This window comes from Papilio xuthus, unplaced genomic scaffold (assembly GCF_000836235.2).
Source record: "Papilio xuthus unplaced genomic scaffold, Pxut_1.1 DF827679.1, whole genome shotgun sequence".
NCBI classification, from domain to species: domain Eukaryota; kingdom Metazoa; phylum Arthropoda; class Insecta; order Lepidoptera; family Papilionidae; genus Papilio; species Papilio xuthus.
This window is the reverse complement of record NW_013530970.1, coordinates 1,769,483-1,795,030: the sequence shown is the minus strand read 5'-3', so window position 1 is coordinate 1,795,030 and position 25,548 is coordinate 1,769,483. Positions and strand designations below refer to the sequence as shown.

At 34.6% G+C, this 25,548-nt stretch overlaps 2 protein-coding genes across 3 annotated transcripts; one reads left to right on the top strand and one right to left on the bottom strand.

The window, feature by feature from the left end:
* The first annotated feature begins 6,694 nt into the window (after positions 1–6,694).
* On the top strand, positions 6,695–15,814 carry Gr9 (gustatory receptor 9). Its single transcript, XM_013312245.1, has 11 exons — positions 6,695–6,716; positions 11,391–11,530; positions 11,717–11,831; positions 12,563–12,756; positions 13,068–13,215; positions 13,643–13,798; positions 14,096–14,236; positions 14,490–14,675; positions 15,068–15,177; positions 15,308–15,469; positions 15,752–15,814. The coding sequence occupies exons 1-11, from the start codon at positions 6,695–6,697 to the stop codon at positions 15,812–15,814; spliced, it is 1,437 nt and encodes a 478-aa protein (XP_013167699.1).
* A 3,415-nt stretch (positions 15,815–19,229) lies between these two features.
* On the bottom strand, positions 19,230–25,515 carry LOC106117796 (zinc finger protein 239). Of its 2 annotated transcripts, none has more exons than XM_013312239.1 (10): positions 25,350–25,515; positions 24,682–24,807; positions 24,110–24,239; positions 23,366–23,460; positions 22,659–22,748; positions 22,247–22,365; positions 21,390–21,538; positions 20,591–20,736; positions 20,111–20,158; positions 19,230–19,906 (listed from the first exon to the last, which is right to left on the bottom strand). In XM_013312239.1, the coding sequence occupies exons 1-10, from the start codon at positions 25,383–25,385 to the stop codon at positions 19,841–19,843; spliced, it is 1,005 nt and encodes a 334-aa protein (XP_013167693.1). In that variant the 5' UTR covers positions 25,386–25,515; the 3' UTR covers positions 19,230–19,840. The 2 variants fall into 2 exon arrangements, with proteins under 2 accessions (XP_013167693.1, XP_013167694.1); XM_013312240.1 differs by having other exon boundaries at positions 24,110–24,185.
* Between the last annotated feature and the right edge of the window lie 33 nt (positions 25,516–25,548).

Below are 25,548 nucleotides of genomic sequence, written 5' to 3'. Positions count from 1 at the left end.
ACGCTGGTCTACTGCTGGATGGTGACTTTACACAAGTCTTTGAAATTTCTTTGCAGATATGTGCAGGTTGCTTCACGATATTTTTCTTTCAACTTAAGAATGTCGGGTCGGATAAATGTACATATGTAAATCGAAATTTCATAAACACATTGGTACACGGCGGGATTCGAAGCCAGGACCTGCAGATTACCAGTCAAGTAACTCTGTGCCACCAATGCTTTAAAAATAATATATTATAATTGAATATCAGTTAAGTGAAAATGAAAAGTTAGTAAAATTTAACAGTGGTAGAGCCCGCTTTAACATCTTCGCACGCATTGTCCCAGCTCGCCCGTGAAATACCACGACCACATAGAAGACAAGCGTGAAGTGGAAGCAATTCCGCGTTTCGTTTGATGAGTGTGCGTCCCGGAGGGCCAATTTCCCTTCCCATCCTTTTTCTTATAAGGAAAGGATGTGAAGTGGAAGTGGACTCTCCGGATGAGAGGCTGCATGGAAAGGGAAAATATTTTCTTTCTGTGCATCCTCTCCTCCGTCGATTAAAGGTTAGCAACGCATATGCAATTGCGTATGTCTATGGCTAACATTCACTTCGCTATTTCAGCGATTTCAGGTGGCCGCTCGCTCGTTTGCCACATTATGATATGTAAAAAAAAAATGATTACCTACCATTATGAAACATTTCTAATGCGAATGCTCCGGTCAATAATGTATGTAAAATTAAAGTATTTATAGTCATTCCAATGATCAGTGCGTTGTTCTCGTTAAAAGTTTTTACAATATTGCACACTGACATATAAGCATCAGCCAATGATTTGAAATATTGTCCTAGAATTAGTAAAATCTTTATATATATAATTCTTCTGTGAATGTGTATGTCACCGAACTGAACGGAATGGTTTAGATTCACAATTTTGTCTGCTGGACAATGTTTTTTTAATTAATTTTTAATTTATTAGTAGCTGTTGATTTTGGAATGTTTTACATTGGATCCGACAGACGGCGCTACCATCGCAGTGTCAAATTTTCAAATTAAAGACGTGTAGACAGGACCACGTCTGTCGGGTCCGCTAGTTAATATATAAAAATTACTATTACACATTTCAGCAAGATCTATGAAGCCATTCTGGTGATACCTTCAAACAAACATCCATACATCTATCCGTCTATCTAAACATTCTCATTTATAATAATAGTAAGAAATAGATTAATTACAAACTGTTGCCCGCGAACTAAAAAAAAAATAGTAGCCTCTGTATTCAGCCAGACTGTTCTAAATCAATGCCAAATTTCAGAATAGAAAAAAATAAAAATACAAACGTTTTAGCTCACGAATTCGATTGAGCTCTTGAAATCCATAATTAATTGACTTCACCATTGTCTCTATTTCATGAACAACAAGAGATGTTTGGACGAGCGCAAGAATTATCATCATATACTCAATGTGTAGTACAATTGAACGCATGTACGACACTGAAATAAATTATTCAATTAAATTACTTAAAACCCCTTATTCCACTAAGCGACTTTAGTAGCGCGTCTACTACAGTTGCGGTCACGCCAGTGGAAATGATATTTAAAAGTAATCGCACTCTTAGGTCGTTTGTCCACCAACATCGTCACCGGCACCGGCACCGTCGCGAGCTTATTTCTGTCCGTGACAAAATGACGTGACGGCGGTCATTTGTCGCTACCTCGCCGCAAAATTCGTTCTCGTTGACGTGACGGTGACGGTGTTTGTGGACAAATGGCCTTGGTCCTAATTAATGTCAAGTACTTACATTTATTTTCGTAACGAATGAAGATATTTAAAATCAAATTTGTGAACACTAAGACGCAGACGCATATGAAAAAATTCTTAGTCACGAAAATAAAAGGATTCCTGCAGTCTTGCGGTTTTGTTTTGATCCGCTTATGAATCTGAAAAACAAGATTATTACCATTTTAAAATATGTTCACTGACCAATCTACTCTTAGTGTTAATCGAGCTTCTGGGTTACTATTGCCTAGTATTTGGCATACTACAAGCAGCCCGTGTATAGCAGTGATTCCCAAGCTTATTTTGTCTACTGCCCACTTTGAGAATAAATATTTTTTAGTGCCCCCATATTTTCACATATTTAAAAACTACTATAACTTCAAATTAAATTAATTATTTATTGTTGTTGGGAGTCGAGAGCTGATGCAGTCGTTGTCTAAGAGGCCTCCTAGATAAATAAAATGACAAATCACCCCCCCAACCTCTACATAGCGCCCTTATTTTCTTTCTGGGTCTCTTACCCTCCTTGACCCCCTTGAGATCTGCAGCGCCCACAAGGGGGCATTATCGCCCACTTTGGGAAAGACTGGTGTATAGCGTCATTATTTAATGAAGTTTGTGATCTCCTACTTTAAGAAACCATGTATTAACCCAAACATATAAGAATATCGTTCAAAAACCCGACTTCGTGATCGGAAACCCGTACCTTTAACCATTACGCTATTGACGTTTTAATATCTATATAACTGAGGTATTATGCACTGCAGGCCACAATTCATGGCAAATATATGACGCTTAAATTATAATAATTTTTTTTTAAATATATAATAAGAAGTATAATCATTTTTTACCTTTTGTATTTTCTTCAAGCAATGTATCATGTATTCCATTCGAGGTTTAATACGAAATATCATATAGGATATCAATATCGTTTTCGTCACTAATATATTGATCCATACAAATTGAATTATTAAAGTGCTGAGTTGACGATGTGTTATACTTGAACTAATTTTCGAATCAGTCGTCGCATTTCTCATAAACATTTCCATAGCCATTCCAAAATATCCCACTAAATCTATAACAATACATAAATATAAAGGTGTCACGTAATGAACGAATAATCTGACAGAGACCCCCCGTGATTATAGGGGGTTTAAGAATTATCCATTATAACGGGACAGCCTATATTAAAACCAATTAAACAAATTTAATCTAGATCCGTTCAGTCGTTCTAGAGATATCTTCAAACACCCATCCATCCATCCACATCACATCCATCTAAACATTCGCATTTATAACATTAGCAAGTTAAATAAAAAGCAGCTCTTCAAGGCATAAATTCGGGAAAAAAAATAAAAAATTGTATCCTATGTCTGTCTTCTGGCTCTAAGCTACCTCTTCACCAATTTTCTGCCATATCGGTAAAGCTTTTCTTGAGTTCTAGCTGTCGCCCGCGACTCCGTCCGCGTGGATATATAAAAAACTTAATTAGCGTAGCCCACCCATCCATCCATTTAAATATTCGCATTTATAATATTAGTAAGTTAAATAAAAAGCAGCTATTCAAGGCTCTTAATTCGGAAAAAAAAGTATCCTATGTCCGTCTCCTGACTCTAAGCTACCTCCTCACCAATTTTCAGCGATATCGGTAAAGCCGTTCTTGAGTTATAAATAGTGTAACTAACACGACTTTCTTTTATATATATAGATTTGAATATTAAATTATAACAAATATGTTAACTTACTAATTATAAAAAAAAATATTTTGCAATATAACATTGTTCCATTAGATAAACGAACGATGTAGGAATCCCCACGGTGCTCCAAGACTACGCCAGCTACGCCCATTAAACGTGAAATGCGCAAAACATACGCTAACGTACCCTTCACCAAACAAACATCTTGATTTATCGACGCCATTTTGACGAATGAGTTGAAACGAAATTTAAAAAAAAAACCATTGCTAGTATATTTACACTATTACTTTTATTTTATAAAAAAAAAGTTTTTAGTCTTTAATTTAATATTAATAACATGGTGCTAGTGAAACTTATTTGATTAATGTACTATGATAGTTATCTTTGTAGATGGTCTGATGTATTTACTAAGTTATTATTATTGAAAAATACCTGGATTTTAAAAATTACAAAGTAATAAATACAGTCAAAGAATTTGCCTTCTCATTTTTGTTGATAGAAAATAGAATTCGACTGTACGCTTTGCAGTAATTTAACTAATTATGATAAATGTTTCCTTTTACATCCATGTTACACGTTCTCTTTCCGGTTAGGGTATGTAAAGTAGGCCGTACTTTGTTAGTTAAATCATCATAAAGGTGCAGGACGTGTTATATAGTTAACAAAATGAAATATACATATATTTTTGTATTTAATCTTGCGATTGTTTATGCAAGTAAGTTAAAAGTTGAATTAATTATTTTATAAGTAAATAATAAGAGTGCATCAATGATAATCTTCTATATATATATATAAAAGAAAGTCTTGTTAGTTACACTATTTATAACTCAAGAACGGCTTTACCGATATGGCTGAAAATTGGTGAAGAGGTAGCTTAGAGGCAGGAGACGGACATAGGATACTATTTATTAATTTTTTTTTCGAATTTATGCATTGAAGAGCTACTTTTTATTTAACTTACTAATATTATTAATGCGAATGTTTAGATGAATGTGATGTGGATGGATAGGTGTTTGAAGATATCTCTAGAACGGCAGAACGGATCTCGATTAAATTTAGCATACGTATAGAACATAGTCTGAAAGAACACTTAGGCTACACTAATTAAGTTTTTTTTATATATCCACGCGGACGGAGTCGCGGGCGACAGCTAGTATTATACGTAATCTAGAACATCGAGCGAAAACTATCTTACTTCTTACCAATGTTATAAATACGATATTTCGATGGATGGATGTATTTCAAGAATGGCTACATGTACCTTGCTTAAATTTGGCATAGATTCATATTAGTCTGAAAGAAATTATATTTTATTTCTTATTCTTCGCGGACAGAGTGGAGGACAACAGCTAGTGATGTTCAAAGGTTAAGGTTATCAAAATCAACTGCATATTTTAACTATTGTGTTAAAAAATATTAACAATACTTGTTTTAATTTTAAAATACGTTTCCAGATCTCGCGGAAAGAACAGTCGACAATCGCTATCAATACAATAACATATTTAAAACGGTGCCAGTTCTTCTTGAACACCTCATTGATATTTTACAATATAAACCGCAAATATTAGAAATGGATGATATAAAAATGTTTACTATGGAAAATCCTAGAAAATACGATACTGGTAAGATTGATGTTAAAAAACCAAACCAGAAAGAAATCGTAATATTCAAAGACGGTAAAAGATTATCCCAAGAAAAAGCAAATTCTGGTATTTATGATTTAAAACAGACAAAATATAAGCCCATAGCAAATAAGGATATTAGTATTATTAAAGGGCTTGGTTATAAATCAAATAATGAAGATTCTAATTTATCTAATATTCTTAATATCAACAATTATTTTAATCAAAATGATTTAGATATCGTTCCCGTCTTCACGAAGATATTAAACGGAACAAATATAAGATCGATAAGCGATAATTCAACACAAACAAATATTCGGCTTACAACAGAAAAGATTATTGAAATGACTTTATCAGTCGAAAAACTTTTAGAAGAATATAATCTATATATATAAAAGAAAGTCGTGTTAGTTACACTATTTATAACTCAAGAACAGCTTTACTAAAATGGCTGAAAATTGGTGAGGAGGTAGCTTAGAGCCAGGAGACGGACATAGGATACTATTTATTAATTTTTTTCTCGAATTTATGCCTTAAAGAGCTGCTCTTCATTTAACTTACTAATATTATAAATTCGAATGTTTAGATGTATGTGATGTGGATGGATGGGTGGGCTACACTTATTAAGTTTTTTGTACATCTACGCGGACGGAGTCGCGTGCGACAGCTTATAATAAATCTAACATACCGACCACACATCAAGCAACAGCGACAACCGGTCTCGCGTCATTTAGAAATATAGATTAATTGCTTATCGGTAAAACTCTACATACATACTTTTAGACATTATTCATTAGAATCCTTTGGCGCGAATGGCGCGCTTTCATTACAAGTCAAGTGTCAGCATCAGTGAGGGGACATAAACGTCGATATTTTAGTAAGGCTAGTGTTGTAATAAGACGAGTTTTTTGTCTGAAAAAAAAAATGAGTAAATCATACTCTACTGTAGCTGTAATTTAAATATTACCAATATATTTTATTGTATTGTATAAAAGATATTTTTTTAATATTACTTTACTACAAAAACCTGGAGCTGGATAAAGTGATTAATCAATTAGTCATTTAATTTAACCAACGTTCGTTGTCGATGTTGTGTCGTCGCCGTGAATTACTATCAGATTTTATCCGATATAATGTAATGTTGAAAGCGTCAATAGCCTAATGGTTAAGGGTACGGATTTCCGACCACGAGGTAGGGGGTTCGAATCCCGCCATTCGACTATTGTCGTAAACCATATTCAGCACAAGCCTAGAGCTTAGTTGGAATGGTTAAAGAAATATTAGTAAATTTACAAAAAAATCTGCTAATATTTTATAATAAAAAAATGTGATAAGGTGTAATGGAAATAGTATGGTTATTTTAATCGTAATAAATATTGTAAATTTATAGTACAGATCTTTTATTTTCCCTTAAGATTAGATTCTCTTATTAATGACAATAATGTTCTCAGTTTAAAAAAAAACAATTTTCTCCTAGTTGAAAAAAATAGCATCCATCCTTCCGTTATTAGAAAACTGATTATAATTAGGCATCGGAATATTCAAATTATATATTTAATAGTACAAATTAAGTCTAAAGTTAGTAGTATTCCATCAATCAAGCCTGTATATCAAGCATGTTGTGGGTTCCAACATTTCTTCTAATTACAATAAAAGATAAAGCTAAAAACAATCTAAAAATATAATAAACCATCAAATACTTAATTGAAATAAAACATGAAACATTATTGCTTGGAAAATTTATTTTAAAATACACCATCACCACAGGAGACCGAAGATCTGGCAGCAATCTGGTACAAAGAATAACTTTAGCTATTCAACGGGGAACGCTGCCAGTATCTTCGGAACCTTGCCTATAGAGACTCATTTAATAATAAATAAAATGTCATTAACCTAATTATAAATTAAAATATGATCTTACTAAATAACTAACCACTAGAAAATAAATGAATTAATTAATATTAAATATATTAAATAAACTATATACATAAACTAAACCAAACTAAAAATGAAACTAAATAATATAAAAAAATCAACTCCAAAACGCTGCGGTCGCACGGTAGGGTTCCCAAGGGGCTGGCGGCACTTCCCCGTTGGATGTCCAGGCTCAGGTTGCGCAAAATGCGCGCCAGCCCTTGGATCCCCTGAGGCGTCGATGAGGCGTGCGGAAATCTCCTTAAACAGGTGACGGGCTTCCGCACCCCAAAGCCCCAAGGTCTCCACGGTAAAAGGCGCAAATATATACGAATAATAAATTGTAATTAATTTTTAATAACACATTCAATGTTTTTTTTCAACTTTTATTCTATGCTGTTAATTACTTTTAAAACGAAATTAAAATGACATTTTAAATATTGATGGATTTACTTTCAGCATCTGCTTTCAAAGGTCTTACTATCGCTTGGAAAGTACCAATCAATACTTGAGCGTTTCCTTCGGGAATTTGTCGTTTACTTCTTAAATTATTTTTATTTTGATCTTTATATTCAATATTATTCATAGAATTATATAGATTGTTTAAATTTTTCTTTTGTTTTCTTATGTCTGCAATTTTTTTCCATAAAATAGTAAACTTATCTTCGTCATTCTTTAAAGATTTATTTGATATTAAATTTTCTTCATTTAAATCTATTTCTGTAATTATCTTCTGCAAATCATTCTCACTTATTTTTACATCGACCGGATGAATTGTGTTAGCAAATATTTTTACAATTAGAGACATATGTAAAATGAAAAGAAACATTTCTGTTATTAAAACTGCTTTGTTCAAAGACGACACTTGAAATGACTTTTCTTTTTTTTAATTTTGCATTTTAAAATTAGAACGAATGACAAAATTCCAAGCAACACATTTCCATTACTTGACAGTTTTGCGATAACCATAAATAGTTTTAATAGCACTTCTAGTTAATTAGTGGTTGCTAAGTGTGCAGCCTAGTTATGACTACTCAACAGTAAGTCTTAGGTTTCCTGTTTCATCATCAGCTCATTATATGTGCCCACTGATATTTAAATAAAATTGGAGTGTCTGTATGTAATATCGAGAAAAAAATCATCTATCAACAAAATTATATTTTATTTTTTTGTCTGTCTATTTGTTTGTCCTTTAGGCCGATTTTGTTTCGGGTAATCTGCGAAAAATCTGCACCGATTTTGACGGGACATTGACCTGAAGTTAGCTGATGCACGCAGGCAAATTATTTTTTTTAATTCTGCGCTGAAGACGTCGCGGCTACCACTAGTTCGAAAATAAAGTGTTTGCTCGAGTATGTTTAAATATAAATTTGTTTCTCGAAATACGTATTGGAACCATAAGTACAACAAATGACGCAAAACAACGAAAACGAACAGTCTTTTAAAGGTATCCGATACTAGAGGGGCTATAGACACCGCGTGGTACGCCCTAAATTCCTTCTATATAATTTGTTTCAATACAAAAACTACTTTATTCATAAAGTGTCTATCAAATGCCAGTTTGTTTTCGTATTCCATTAAAACACACGTGACATTTTTGATATTTAAACGGACATTAACTTAAAATATTCAATGTGAAAGTTTCGGTAAGTTTTAACAAACACTGATTACTCTATTACTATTATTTTTCTTTTTTACATCAATGAATAAAAGTAATATATTTTAGGCCAGTCATAATATTATTTAAGCTTGAAATAAATTCTCTTCAAGAATGTAACCATTTCGCACCTCAACGAATAAATATGTCAGTTTTGATTCAGCGTCGAAACATCTGCCGCAAATTGATTATTTGTTTACACCACGTACAATGACATGTAGTATTCCGTTTTACGCAAATTAACAAAATTCCATTTTTTTTTATTTTCATAACGTGGCAAACGAGCGAGCGGTCACCTTAAATCGCAGAAATAGCGAAGTGACCGTTACCAATAGACATGTGTAATTGCGGATGCGTTGACTTCCCTTAATCGACGGAGAGATGATGCACAAGAAGAGAAAATTTTCCCTTCCCATGCATCCTCTTACCCGGAAAATCTACTTCTGAACTACTACGGAAAAAGGGTGGGAAGGGAAAGGCCTCCGCTACCAGACTCATCAGACGAAACGCGGAATTTCTTCTACTTCACGCCTGTCTTCAATAAATTAAAAAAAAATGCCTCAAGTTGACAACAAGGTTTTTTACGAGTATCCTAGCAGTGGATATCCGTGTCAATATTTGAAAACTCATTACTATACGTATCAAGTGCGACCTTGAAACCAAATGTCACGAAAAAAAAACATTTTTTTTTTAATCAGTCGATGAAACTTCTAAAAACATAATCTTTTCTACTATTAACTACCAAATGTGCGTCTATTAGTGAATGTATTACTTTAATAATCAATTTGCTTGTTAAAATGACTAATTACAAAATCAACAACAATAATTCAACTCGAACGGGACGATGGAAACTATATGTTTAGTGTATATGATGTTCATAATATTGGGTTGTAAAACTTCACTGTATTATGAAGTGTTTTCCAAGTGATAGGCAATTAAACTTTTTCTATAACTATGATCGATACGGCAGCTACAAGCTCGCTACAAACCCGTGGGATAGCAGTACGTTCGTGTTCAAATCGCGGAAGGTTGCCTCTGAAATACCGTGTTAATTAATCATCGAATTATTAATTAAACCTTCAATTTTAACGTAAAATGTATCTTTAGTTCAATATAAATAACTTTTGATATGAGGTTCCTAATGAAAATCGTAAAATCATAATTGCTTAACGAAACACAAGTGTAGTCATAATTTAAACCTGTTGTCCTTATCTATTCAAAGAGGAAGGGTGCGATAGAAATATTTCATAAAAGATTTTCGACAGTGATAACCCAAAGTTACATTGTATACAGTGATTGTAAAATGCCTGCGTACTCTATGCTTCGTTTCCATTATGCCAGTTCAATAAGACAGTAGTGCTGGCCTCGCATGTACTGTTTTGGTTTACTGGCGCCAATGACATTAATCCAGTTGTATGCGAGCGATGATTTTAAATACTACTGGCATAATATAAACCAGGCATTATTCAGTGATTTATAAACATATTCAAAGTTTATTTTATTTTCCAATTTGTAATGAATAAAGGTATTTATTTCACTTTTATTATTTACTAGCTATAGCTCGCGACTCCGTCCGCGCGTAATTTAATAAACTTAATTAGTAGCCTGTGTTCTTCCAGGCTATGCCAAATTTCATCAAGATCCGTTGAATCGTTTTGGAGATATCTTCTAATAAACATTCATCCATTCATCTAAATAATCGCATTTATAATATTAACACATTTAGTGCCGCCCACTCGGATACGAGTGAGCGCTCGTGCATTTTGTAGTTATATTTTTTATTCAAATAATAATAAAATCAATGTAATTTTAAATATACACGTATACATCATTAAAATACGCCTTAAAAAAAATTGGTTCCTGGCTAATTATTCTGTATTATATCTTATGTAAGGTCTAGCTTTTCGGACACATATCAAATTGTGTCGTCCTGTCTGTTCTGATCTATCCCGGGATGAGTACATTGTACACATTAGAACAAAACAAATGAGTACAAACCAATGTAACCCTATATAATAGCTACAGGTATATTTACATACTTGAATAATGTATAACGATTATTCAAAACCTGTTATTAACAGAAGGCTATAATATCATGTCAAAATAGGTTTAATTGCTTGGAATTCTTATAGTTAACAGTTTACTGTTACACATCACGGATGAATCTTCTAACCTTGGTAACTTTGACCACGAAATTTTAATCAAATGATTGCTACGTGTCCTTTTTCCACTTAACGACTAATCGCATGCGATCAGTCACGTATTTGTTATAGTGGTTGCCCGCAACTTCGTCTGCGAGGGATTAAAAATCTCAATCAATAGTCTATGTGTTTTGGCAAACGTTCTACATCTATTCAGCGAGATCCATGCAGTCAATCTGGAGCCTTCTAATAAACATCTATCCATACATCCAAACGTTTGCATATATAATATTAGTAAGACGTGTTCTTTACTGTTTAGTAAAAATGTATTTTTGAGTGTGATCGTTGTGTCTATTATAAAGGTTTGCTTGACCAATTTTGAATTATTAAGTATTAATTGATTCATAATCTTCCCCTGATTGTTATAGGGGTTGTGAGTCGATGTACATGTGTTTCTTTGATTCATGACAACTTTAATATTAATATACAGTAACTTTTTATGTACTTAATGATTGTATATTATGTGGTGTCATTCAATTCATATTACCGGAGTGTAATCAATCGCTTTTTCACTTTCTTAAAGTCATATTATTAGTGGTAATTTTGTAGGTGTGGAGTCAGATAAGGTGGCGCACGAAGGCGCTGCGGTCGGGGGTGAGGGCGTGGGTGCAGGCGCGGGCGGCGGTGACACCAGAGTCATGCACTGTGTCGTCGGCGGTGCACACGCTATCATTCTGAGGGTGAGAGAAAACGCATCAGGCCACTCTCCCCACAGAGAACCGCTAGCCTACTATGTACTGGGTGCAAATGATTGCGTTCATAACAAAAGATGGGAAACTGCCTTTAAATAAGGGTCAAAGGACTATTTTATATTAGAATGAATGTTCCTAATAATCTTAGAATTGCTGTAGTGTGTAATGTTTCAGGTATCCAGTTTCTTTGGTCTGGCTCCATTGCGTTTCGAGTCACGCTGCAATGGATTCACCGTCTCCATTTCAAACGCTATGTGCATATACGGATATATTCTAGTTACAATTTTAGGTAAGCGAGGCATGATCAAATCATCTGAATAAATATACAGGTTACATATAAAGGTACATATAAATATGCAGGTCATAAATCCAAGTATAGCGAAGACACTTTGATCTTGTGAGGTAGCTTAAAATATTTTTTACAAACGCTGTATATAGTCAAAACTTTTTATTATAAGAGTAGGTACTAAATATGTAAATCTGTCGACTGAAAATAATATTTAGGATTTACTATTATAGAAGCCAAAGTTCTTAGAAGCCGGTGAAATTCTGAGAGATATACGAATAGAAAGATTATATAATTTAAACGGATGAAGATTGTGTGCAGTATATGATTTTTTTTATACGATAAGGTGGCAAACGAGCGAGCGGCCACCTGAAATCACTGAAATAGCGAAGTGACCGTTGCCCATAGACATACGCAATTGCATATGCGTTGCCTATCTTTAATAGACGGAGGATAGGATGCACAGAAAGAAAATATTTTCCCCTTCCATGTATCCTCTCATCCGGAAAGTCCTCTTCCACTTCCCATCCTTTGCTTAAAAGAAAAACAGTGGGAAGGGAAAGAGGACTAATTTAGGTCTCCGGAATGCACACTCATCAGACGAAACGCCGAATTGCTTCCACTTCATGCCTGTCTTAATTGTGGTCGTGGTAGTTCACCGAGCGAGCCGGGCCAATTCGTGCTAAGATGTTAAAGCCGGCTCTACCACTGTTCAAATGTGAATAATTTTGCAGTGATATCAACAATCTCCGGGCTGGTGGCGGAGATGTCTGCAGGCGTGGAGGTATCCGTGCGTATGTCATCACGCATGTCACAAGTCGTGTCCGCTTGCGATGTCTTGGTCGTCGCGGTGACCGCCGGCGCTGGCGTCTATGGAGCACCCCGTCGAATGCGGAATATGCTCAAATTCTGCGAGAGTATTGCATCTGTAAGATAAACTTAATACCAAGTATTTTACAACAATACTCAAAAAATCTCATCACAATAAAGATCATCCATTAATCACTTGAGGCTCGAAAGGGGGCGTGTTACGGAAAAAGGAAAACACAACAATAAATTTATTTTCCGATTTATAACGTAAAAAGGAATAAATTAATAATATTTGAAAATGTTAAAATTACATTGCAAATTACAAATGTTAATATACATACCAAAGAGAAGAAGGAAGGTCGACCCTAAAAGATAAGGACAGATAAAAGAGTTAAAAAGAAAACGTATACTTAACTTTATCGCTTTTAGGTGGACCACAGCATCGGAGCGCAGTACTCGCGCGTAACGGAACGCAAACTATGCGCCATACTCCTTGCCATTCTCATATTCTTCTCCATTCTAATCGCTGACGACTTTTGTTTCTATGCGCTGCAAGCTACCAAGTACCAAAGACAATGTAAGTTCCACTAAGAAGTATTTTTATATTGGATTCAGTTGTAGTCAGTTCAGTTAAAGTGAAGTCTACTCTACATGCCTAAGAAAAGAAATGCTAAACCTCCCTTTTGTCAGCCCATCTTAGTTTAGGAATTACTAGTAGCCTACTACGCTAGAAGTCAACCAACCCGCACTCGGGCAGCGTGGTTGATTATGGCCTAATCACCCTTAACTTAGGGTAGGCTACGAGCCCCTCGTTGGGGACTTATAATGAGCTGACGATGTACCACGCTCGAACAATCAGTCCAATTGACCACTGACATCTGTAAATTTATTCTGAGGCAGGTTTCCTTACGATATTTTGCTTCACTGCAGGTATTATTAAAAAAGAATAGGGCCATGTCGAACACTAGATTACGAATATTAAATTGGATTTGTTAATGTTGCAGGGAACGTGGTGATAAATTACATAGGTTTCTACGTACTATGGTACGTGGCTATGATTCTGGAGCTGCAGTTCGCCTTCACAGCGCTCTCTGTGCGCGCGAGGTTTCAAGCTGTCAACAACGCACTGGCCCTAACTGCCAAAATTGTATCCGCTCCTGGTAATTTTTAGCTTACTCTCCAGAGACACATTGAGTGGAAGTATAGAATCCCAGTGTTTTCATTTGGTTGTAATTTATCAATTGATTTTAAAAAAGAAAATATATCCAAAGGGAATCTTATATTTTCAAGGATAAACCAGCATAAGTTATATTCCTCTTCTAAACTTTATCCAAATCCGTTCTAGTTACTATGTAACCAACATGCAATGTTTTGCAGTTATATTATTATTTATATTAAAGCAATCTGTAATAGTTTTATATAAAGATTCCAAAATGTTGAATTAATATTTATCGCAGTAAAGAAAATGTACGAGCCGCCGCCTTTAAACGTGCTAGCTATCCGTATGGCGGCTACCGAAGCGCGGCGCTGTGCCAATGTCAGCCTGCTGGTTGACACACTGCACGACCCCGATCATAGCGTCATCATTCGGAACACAGGTTACAATTTTTTTATGGCAAAGAATATAAAATCATAATCTACTTCGCATGATTCGAATCCTTATAAAAATAATTAGCAATAATGCAGCTTAGTTTTATTGCTGTTTTTAAAATGACAGGTGCAATCGTTTTGTTTAAAAAGGTTGTCATTCAATTGACATGCATTAAGATTTTATGATTTTTAAACACCGCTATATAGTAATTAAACCAGACATATAACGATGTATGGCGGCTATTTTTCAACATTGTACAGTAACTGGAGAACCTCGGCTGGTGGTCCCACCATGTGAGGCTATACGCCGGCTGGCGTGCCTGCACGGCGCGCTTTGCGACGTCGTGCACGCCCTTGACCGCAGCTACGGTCTGCCGCTCATACTGATACTTATATCCACGCTGTTGCACTTGATTGTCACACCGTACTTCCTGATTATGGAGATAAGTAAGTGAACAACATAACTTTGAACAACATTATTATGGTCTTTGTAGTTTGTGTACATTTAGTATTTAGGTATCATCATCAGCTCACTGTACGCTCCCACTGTGTGGCTCGGAGCCTATCCTATATCAGGGGCGACTAGGCCATAGTCAACCACGCTGGCCCAACGTGGGTTGGTTGACTACACTCAAATCTTCACAAATATGTGCCGATTGCATCATGATGTTTTCCTTCACCGTCAGAACGTCGCGTCGGATAAATGTACATATGTATATCGAAAATCAAAAAACACATCCGTACGTGGCAGGATTCGAACCCAGGACCTGCAATTTTCAAGTCAAGTGCATTGCCCTCGAGCCACCGATTTTGTATATTTATAATGCGTTGTATTGCAGTCGTATCAACGAATAGAATCCACTTCCTGGTGCTGCAGTTCCTGTGGTGCGCGACTCACATGCTACGAATGTTTGTTGTCGTCGAACCATGTCACTACACTATTACCGAGGTAAAAAGCTTTAGAAAACTTCAAAACTAAAATCTACAAAAGGATAAAACTATAACAATATAAAATTCTTAAAGGAGAACAAAAGAAAAACTATGATATTTTACTAGGCTCACTAAAAACCTTCCATCAGGGTAAGAGAACAGAAGGTCTGGTCTGTCAGCTAATGAGATCAGCGCCATCTAACGGTAGCCTGCCGTCACGACTGGAGGTGTTTGCGCGACAACTCATGTTGCAATCTGTGACGTACTCGCCGATGGGAATGTGCACTCTGGATAGACCTCTTGTAGCTTCCGTAAGTGTTTTCTTTAATTCAATTATATAATATAATATTCTTCACTATATATACTAGGAGTAGAGAAACGACAGTGGATTTAAGAAAGACAAGACTCTACTCTGGGGGCCTTACTACTTATGTGAGGTTTGATTTGTTCTGAGGGCCTTAAGCCCCTTCTGGTGGGCTTGAACCCCTACCTGGGGGGCTATGTCCTCTTAGATTAGACAAAAACGATAAAGCATACAAACTTATTACTCTGGCTGGCTAAAAGTTTTAAGGGAATATTTTTTTTAATTCCAGGTACTTGGTGCGGTAACAACTTATCTAGTCATTCTCATACAATTCCAAAGATACGACGCTTAGATACTTACGAATTATTGTACAGATAATATTAAATATTAAGTTTTTTTTTATCGTTTTTAGTCGACGATTACATCTTTCTATAACTTGATTGATCTGTAAGTTTTTGTAATAAATGTCTAAATTATGAATATTATTCTTTCTTTAATCCTGTTACCACAATAAAATAAAATGCGGCGTCATTAGTCGATGATCTGGGCTAAGGAGTATAGGCTGGTTATAAAATTCTTTTTTTTTTTTGTAAGGCAATGCTTTTTGACATGTGGTATTTTTTAACAACGCAGACAAGTAGTTTTTAGTTATCTATAAAAAAAAAATCGTTTATTTAGGCAACAAAAATTATGATAAAATTACATAGTAATAGTACGCCTGATTCCTAAACTAGGTTCTAGACCCGTATTATAGGTCTCTTTCGTCTTAGTGCTATAGTTTAAGTAATATGTTAGTTACATTGTGAGATTGCTTGCCTTACTTAAGAATTACAAAAAAAGAGAAAAAATTATAATTAAAATAGCTTAATATTGCATGTAAATATTTGTAAGTGTAATCTATTTGGATATATTGTAATATTTTTATATCCATTTTTAATTTTGGTATTCTAAAACAGGGCAGCGACTCACCCACTTCATTGCGACGCCCTAAAAGTATAAATTCGTGTATATAAGGTAAATGAAAAAATAAAACTCAAAATTGTATATTTTATTAAGATAAAAGTTATTGTTATTAGTAAAATGTTATTACATGACACTTACAAGATGCTATAGAAATGGTCAGCTATTACACGAACGCACAGCGATTGAAAGACCCTAACACTCATAGGAACATTTGCACCTTAACACAATTATATGGCGTGGGAGATTTTTTTACAACTTATTATAAAAAAAATATTGTACAAACATTTGTAACAATTGACCCCTGGAATAAAATTATCTCATACTTGCCTCAAAACTAGCCATCAATTGTAACTTCGTAAAATCCAGCAACAAATAAAAAAACATATTCACGTAAAATCTGCTTTTTTGAATTTCGAATTCGTATTAAACGTTCAATTTGGAGGTTATAAAGGTATGAAATGTTTAGTGTCGCTACTGTCAATAATACAGCCCGGTGATTGGCTGACACTGAAACTATTTGACATTTCAATATGGTGGCTATAATTCGACATTGCGCGCGTTTTTCTCGATCGTATCTTGAATTAAAAAATTAAATCGAATTTATAAAAGATTTGTTAGTAATGGGAGTCAATTGTCATAATAATACATAAAAGCACCAAGCTCAATAAAATGGAGCTATTTCATTATGTTTACTTTCCGAAGGAAAGAGACATGACAATTTTTATATAAGCAAAAGAGATAGCAATATTAAATCAATATAACACAAAATCTTCACGCCTGCAGAAAGGGGGTAAACATAATCTATACATATACGAATCTCGCTTATATACTATTATACTTTTTTAATACTTTACTGTACACATAACAACTTTTCGATATTATTTATATTTTTTCCTTTATCAATATATTTATTATGCTGTGGGACGGAACATAAACCATTTTTTATTGCTTTCATATTATTATTTTCTAAGTAAATTAAATAAACATATGTCAATTATTGCTAAAATATTGCATGAGAAATATCATTTTTATATGCAAATATAAAATTTCGCTTTATATGTCCATAGCGACTCAAATTCTTTAAGAAATGTGAAATTAAATTGACAAATTTCACTGAAAATATCTTTTATTGTCTATGGAATTATTTCGGAACGTTTTATCTTGAGTTTCTAAGACCAAAATCCCCGTTTAAAATATATTGTTATCTCTGTTTTGTCAAAGATAATGACAGGGACAACGATATGTTTTATACAGATTTAGTCTCAAAAACCAATGGCTGTTTAAAGTGATATAAACATGTCTGAATTTAATAAGTCTGTGACTTTAAAAGGAGAGTTATTTGGATATGTTTGTTAGAATTCCTAATATCATAAATCCATAATCACTTCTATTACCTTAACTAAAACATTTGCGATATCTAAAAAAATAATCGTCTTATATAACCGTGTTTTTTAAACATTCTCAAAATATCTCTGATAAGTTGTTATGTGTACCGTGAATTCCCATTGTCGAAAAACTTGTATAGAAACACTTTGAAATTTCACGTCCTTGAAATAATTAACAGATCTAGACAAAATGCATTCGATCCGAGAAGATTTTATAATAAATTTCGAAAATGTACGAATAAGTTCGTTATGGAATCGTTTCGAAGCAGATGAATTTTGTCTAACCCCGCAGATGCATGTTTTTAACAAATGTTTCGGCAATGAAAACATACGGTTAGATCACAAATAGTTCCAAACATATAACTATGATATAATTAGAGTTAAGTTTTTATTTAATGAGTGATCAAACTAATCCTTTCCAAACGTAATTGTTCTCTTCCATACATCATATCTGAATCCACTCCTTTCTTATGTATATCTTTCATACAATCCATACATTCCTCCGCTACCTTTGTTTTAATATTAAAAATATTTAATACTATTATTTTGTTTGCAAAATGTGGTAGAGCCCGCTTTAACATCTTCGCACGAATTGTCCCGGCTCGCCCGGTGAAATACCACGACCACACAGAAGACAGGCGTCAAGTGGAAGCAATTCCGCGTGCAGTCTGATGAGTGTGTGTCCCGGAGACCTAATTTAGTCCTCTGTCCCTTCCCACCCTTTTTCTTATAAGGAAAGGATGGGAGGTGGAAGTGGACTTTCCGGATGGGAGGATGCATGGGAAGGGATTTTTTTTCTTTCTGTGCATCCTCTCCTCCGTCGATTAAAGGTTGGCAACGCATATGCAATTGCGTATGTCTATGGGCAACGGTCGTTTCGCTATTTCAGCGATTTCAGGCGGCCACTCTCTCGTTTGCCATCGTTGCCATTTATATTCGCGAAGGAAAACAACGTGATGCAACCTGCACATATTTGAGAAGAAATTCAAAGATATGTGTGAAATCAACCCGCAGTTGGCCAGCGTGGTTGACTATGGCCCAATCACCCTTAATTTAGGGTAGGCTCCGAGCCCCTCGGCGGGGACGTATAGTGAGCTGATGATGCTTAAGATTACGAAATTATCACTCATTATATAAAATCTTTATATACTCAATGTAGACAATTTTCTTAATATCTATTTCCTTCGACACTATATACGTGTTGATAATTGTACCTTTTGTTATTGTTATGAATATCATCACGCCGTGTTTATAAAATTGTCAGATGCAGACTGACAGACTATAGTAAGTAAACATTTTTTTATTTAAATAAAATATATTTATTTTCAAATAAATTTTAATATGTTATAAAATAAAATAAAATAAAATAAAAGCAATTTAGAATATGTTCACGTACTTTTTTAAAATTTAATTGGCGAGATGATATTCATAATTTTACGCCAAATAAATAAAAATCCAATCATTGGAATACAATAAAGTTTTTTTACAAACTCTGGAATACTATACGTGCACAATAACTTGATAGTTACGTGTTTCCACATTATTTTGCAAAGCGTACTTTATTTTTGGTACGCAAAATTGCTCGTACGATACACTCAGTGACGTAATAGGCGTCAGGTCATGTTATCATGCACGATGTAACTAAATCAAATTGTGCGAACATAGCAAATGGTCACAAAGAAAAATTGTCTCTTATCTATAGTCAAAACTATATCTTTATTATAAACTATCTTATTAAGAAATTGCACTTAAAAATATCACTTAATTACAAATCTAATACTTCCATCTATAATCCATCTATATCTCTTTTTAAACATTAAATGCAGCATTCAAATATGAAAGCAATTTTTTTATTTTTAATAAAATAAAACACGACCAAATACACCCCTGAGTTGATCAAACATCTTCCGTCTCTGTCCTTCTTATACTGCCGTATATATCTATCTCGCTCACTCGTTCAATCGTAGCTAATATTAGACAGATCCGTACTAATTATGATACAAATTTAGAAACGTCAACAAACAAGTTCCTCATTGGAACAGACTCTGTACTTTTAATTTGGGAGAGTATTGCGTTTCTTGTTTGATTATTTTTACCTGGAATATTAAAAGATATATAAAAAAATAATTATAAAACCTTAGTTCAAAGCGACACTTGTAATTTAAATTGATAGAAAAAAAAAATATTTTTTGAGAAACTAAATGAAAAAACATATACTACTAAATATTTTTAATGTTAGAATACCCAAAATTATTTAATTTAAAATATATACTGTTTGTCTATATTTGACTTGTACATACCTCATCATACATGGAATTCTCTTCCGGATCAAACATATCTCTTGACACCTGCAATTTGAAACGAAAATTAAACAGTGAGGTTACGGTCATTTCTATATCACACAAGACTCATTTTAACGATTCTAATCTACAGCTTTTGTCTCTTAAACTACTACTAACAAAAATACTCTCTTTTTAAATGATATTTGTTAGGCTTTGTAATGTCTTAATCTTTGGTAAGATAAATCGATATGGTGAACGAAAAAACTGTGCCTTAAATTAAGTAAGATAGAACTCTTTGGTTAAGCCAAAGAGTTCTATCTTTTGACAATGAGATATTTTACTTCATTCCGATTACGATTTACTTTAAACGCGCCTTTGGACGTGCTAATAATTCATTCTATTCTATCTATATTACTTAGGATCCTCATCATCGCTACCAACCGCTAGTCATCCTCAAAAGGGTATAAAGGGTGTATAGGTTAGTGGTTATGCGCTCACTTTGGGAGGTCGTCCGCGGCGCGGGGGGTGCGGCGCGCGCGCAGTCATCACGCGCAGCTGGTGCGCGCGCAGCAGATGCTCCGTGTGCTGTCCCGGGGACATGAACCTCTCGCCGCACGACGAGAACACGCACGAGTACACGCGCTCTGTACACAACACCAAACACTTACAACTGCCACACTGCTACAATAGCCAAGCAATCGATAACCCGTAGACATCCGCATTCCTTGACGCCTATTTCCCAATGTATAACTCTTTTCCTTCCCTCAAGGTTCTCTGGCGAGGTATATTAGCTAGATTGATGTTCGTACTACAAGCAAACTACGATATTACAATATTATGTCATATCGTAGTTACGCATCCATCTCTTTCCAACATAACACACATAGTTCTGCCTCACGTTTCTATTCCATACCTTCGCCCTTATAATCACATCGTTTCGCATCCGTCTCTTTTGCACACATAGTGTGTCTCATGTGTCCAATACATTCGCACTTATACGTCTGTAGTTACGCATCCGTCTCTTTCGTTCAGTATTGCACGCATAGGTCGTTCTCACTTGACTAGTAAATACATTCGCTATTATAAACAAGTTTCGCATCCATCTCTTTCGCACATATATCTATCTCAAATGCCTAATCCACCGCACCAATAGATCACCACGCATCCGTCTCTTTCCGACAGTATCGAAAACATAGTTCTGTCTTACGTGTATTATAAATGATGATTGATACGCATCCGTCTCTCTCGCACCTATTGTTATATATATTTGTGTCTCACATTTGTAGTGTGTACTCACTGTCATCATTGTCAGAGTCGTGTACATGTGAGGCGAGGTGATGACGTAGCGCGGAGGAGCCGGGCTGCACCTCCCCGCACACGCCGCACGACAGCCGCGATGACTTCGACTTCTTACCTACCTCACTTGGTACTTCGTGTACAGTTCGCCTGCACACATATCTTCATATTATCTGACTTTTACTAATATAAATATGAATATTTAGATGGATGTTTGAAGGTATCTCCAGAACAGCTCAACGGATCTCTATGAAATTTAGCACAGATATAAAACATAGTCTAAAAGAACGCATAGTCTATTAAGTTTTTGTTATATAGGACGAAATCACGGGCGACAGCTAGTTTAGACATAAGCCGGAATCGTACAAACAACGTTTGTCAGTTGCTTCAGAGCGAGACAAACGTATTATCCCATATGTTTGTCTCGCTCTAAAATGACTGTCGAGCGTTCTTGGTACTATTCCCACTTGTCTAAATGAACCTTTAAGTTGAATTTTTGCCTGACAGTTTCCTGTCTGTATGTTTTAAGTTTTTTTGTATTTGTTTTACTTTGTATGTATGTTTTATGGGCAATATGATAGGGCGCATTTAGGCAACCGCCCAGGGCGCTAGACAGTAAAGGGCGCCACTGGTCTGCAAATTAGTCACAATAAATCCTATTAACCCCTCCTACCAATCCATAGTAAAAATGGGGCAGTCGAAAAAAAAATTCTTAAGTTGAATTGGATGACAATTAAACATAATAAGGTTATTGCAATTTGTCTAGGACCTCCATAGTTAAGTAACATACAGGCAACTAGCTTGTTGGAACTGATATGAAAAAAAAAATTATAAAATATAAGTAAAGAGTCTAGTTACCTGTGGGTATGCATATGATTCCGCTGCTGGAAACTCTCCCCACAAATAGGACAATCATACCCAGGTTTTGGAGCTGGACCAGAGAGGTGACGCTTGCGATGTTGATTCAAATTCGTCACCTACAATAAATTCAAAACTTAGTACTAAATCAATATTAACTGTGGTTGTTATTGCCTTTTTAAAAAGATCGTTTACACGAATAGGTCCCATCCAGATGGCAATAGTATGTTTGGATGGATGGATAGATTTTGTTTAAAGATATCTCCAGAACGGCTCAACAGATCTCGCTGAAATTTGGCCATATATGTAGAACATAGTCTGGAAAAACACATAGTGCTAATTAAGTTTTTATTAGATTCTACGCGGACAGAATCGCGGTCGATAGCTAGTTTAAATATATTTTCAAAGTTACCTGAGCGTAAGCTTTCCCGCAGCCTTCCTCCGGACACACATATGGCCTCTCGCCCGTGTGCAAACGGACATGGTTGTTTAAATTTGTCACCTAAAAACATAAAAATTGTTAATTGAGAAGAAAAAACAATATAAATTAGATTTATTTGACTAACTGTCGCCGGCGACTCCGTCTGCACGGAATTACTTAACTATTAGCCTATGTGTTCTTCCACACTATGTTCTTTATTTATGTCAAATTTCATCAAGATCCATTGAGCCGTTCCGGAGATACATTCAAACATCCATCAAACCAAACATACGCATTTATAATATTAGTATAAACTAAGATATAGTAAGAAAAGATTAACAAAATATCGACAAAAAAAAATTCGCGAACTTTAGAAAATTTCGTATCTTGAAAGCACAGATGTAGAACGTAGTCTGGAAGAACACATAGGCTACTAAGTTTCATAATTCTGTGCAGACAGAGTGACGGACAACAGCTAGTTTTAATTACATAGATGTTTCTGAGGTGAAAACACAAAGTTACATACATACATACTGTAAGGAAGAAAATCAGAAAATGAGGCAGTGTATTGACTCAACACTAACCTTAGTAAAATATCGACGTATGTGTCCCATTCATTCTTACACTAAACTTTGTAACGACAGCATGTCATTCACGTTAAATAATTCTAATTAATAATATCTAAAATACATACATACCTGTGTAAATGCTTTGCCACACTCTGAGCATTTGTATGGCCGTTCATTTGTGTGTATACGGAGATGTGCTCTCAAATTATTTGATTGGGAAAACGCTGGAAATATAACATAAATTATTAAGACAGAGTTTTATTTCATCATCACCATCATCAGCTCACTATATGTCCCCACCCAGGGGCTAGGAGCCTACCCAAAACTAAGGGTGATTAGGCCATAGTCAACAATGCTGGCCAAGTGCGGGTTGACTTCACACATATCTTTGAATTTCTTCTCAGATACATATGTCAATCGGAAAATGTTATTTAAATAATAAAAAAATATTTAAATTTGTTCCATATAATAAGCTAAAAAGTATTTAAAACACTATTTTTTTATTTATTTAAAAGAATTTAAAAACAGCTTGTACTGGTTTTAGAGGCCATAAATGCACCACATAGCAGTTTTCTATTTATATAACAATTTAAAAGTATAATATCCTACTAATATTATAAATGTGAATTTTGAATAGATGAATATATGTCTGAAGGTATCTCTGGAACCATTCAACATCCATTGATTGAATTCCTATGAAATTTGACATAGAGTTGAACATAGTATGGAAGAGCACATAGGCTACTTATTAAGTTTTTTTTATTCCGCGCAGACGGAGTCGCGGGCAACAGGTAGTATGTAATATAATATAGTATATAATATAGTATATAATATAGTAGTTATAAATTTTTATAACACAATTTTTGATGTTACCTTTATTACAATATGTACAAACAAAGCGCCTCTCTGCAAGATGGTTGCGCAAATGACTCTGCAACTGGGTGTTCTTCTGAAAAGACTTCTCGCATATATCACAATTCAATCCAATTGAGTCTATGCTCACCTAAAACATTCATTTATGTTTTATTTATAAGAACTCAAACAGAACCGGGAAATTTCAGTAACCTTGTTACTCATAGAAAAACAGTGGGATCATTTGCTTACATACTTTTTCAATAGTTATGTAGTAAGTTTTCACTGATGTTATCTTACTATTATTATAAATGCAAATGTTTAGATGAATGAGTGTTTGTTTGAAGGTAAGGAATTTTGATAAAATTTGGCATAAATGTAGAACACTGTCTAGATGAACACATGGGCTACTAATTAAGTTTTTTATCTATCCATAGTGGATGGAGTCATGTGCGACAGCTAGTTAACATATAATTGTCACATATTATGTATGAAAGTTAACTAGGCGGAAGTGTTGCTTACAGCTATGTAAACTTACTATTAAAGGAACAGTTGTTTTGTAAGTTTAAAACTAAATAAATATTTAATGGTACCTCTATGGTTTTGGAAGACTTTGGCTCTGTGGCTTCAGATGGATGGTCACCAATAGTCACTTCTGGTACAAGAGGCTGACATTTAAAACAGGCATAAACACCATCCTTTCCAGTTTCAAACAGTTGCTAAAATCATAAAATAGTAACTAATTATTATTAGGTATAATAAAAAATAGGCTAACAAAATTGTACAAAACTGCCTTTATCAAGTTTAACATATTCTTATACAACTCAAAACTAGGAAATATTTGAAAAATTAGCACAACTGCAAAAAATACATAAATACTACATTTATAAATTGTACATTTCTAAAATGTTTTTGACAAAACAAAGGTTTTTCTGAATATTATTAGCTATAACTATGGACAGAGAAAAAGACGTTTTTACAAAGCGCGGTTCCAGACGTAAAAAAAAACAAACCGAGACTAAAGAAGAAAAAAAATAAGGCGGGCAGGTTTCGAACGCAAGTTTTTTTATTATTATTGCTACAGCGACCTCCATGCATTACAAGGCACTTTTATAAAATAAAACCACACAGATATTTCTAAAGAAAGAGCTTCTCGAAATATAATTGTGTTATTTTTATAACAATCTCGTAAAGAAAACAAAAAATATTGACGGGTTTCTACGTGATATAATGGTATTATAGAGGGTTTCTATCTACTTACAACTGCAGGCTTGAGACAAATTGCACATTTATCCATGTTTGAACACTTTCTATTTACTTATATTTTGTATACAAATATGATTTCATAAATATTGCTATTTTTCTCATTATACGATAGACCGTCAGAAAAAGGACAGAACAGGCACAAGCGGGGTGGGGCACTGTGATGCGGGTTGAAGGGGGAATGCTCTTCATAGACT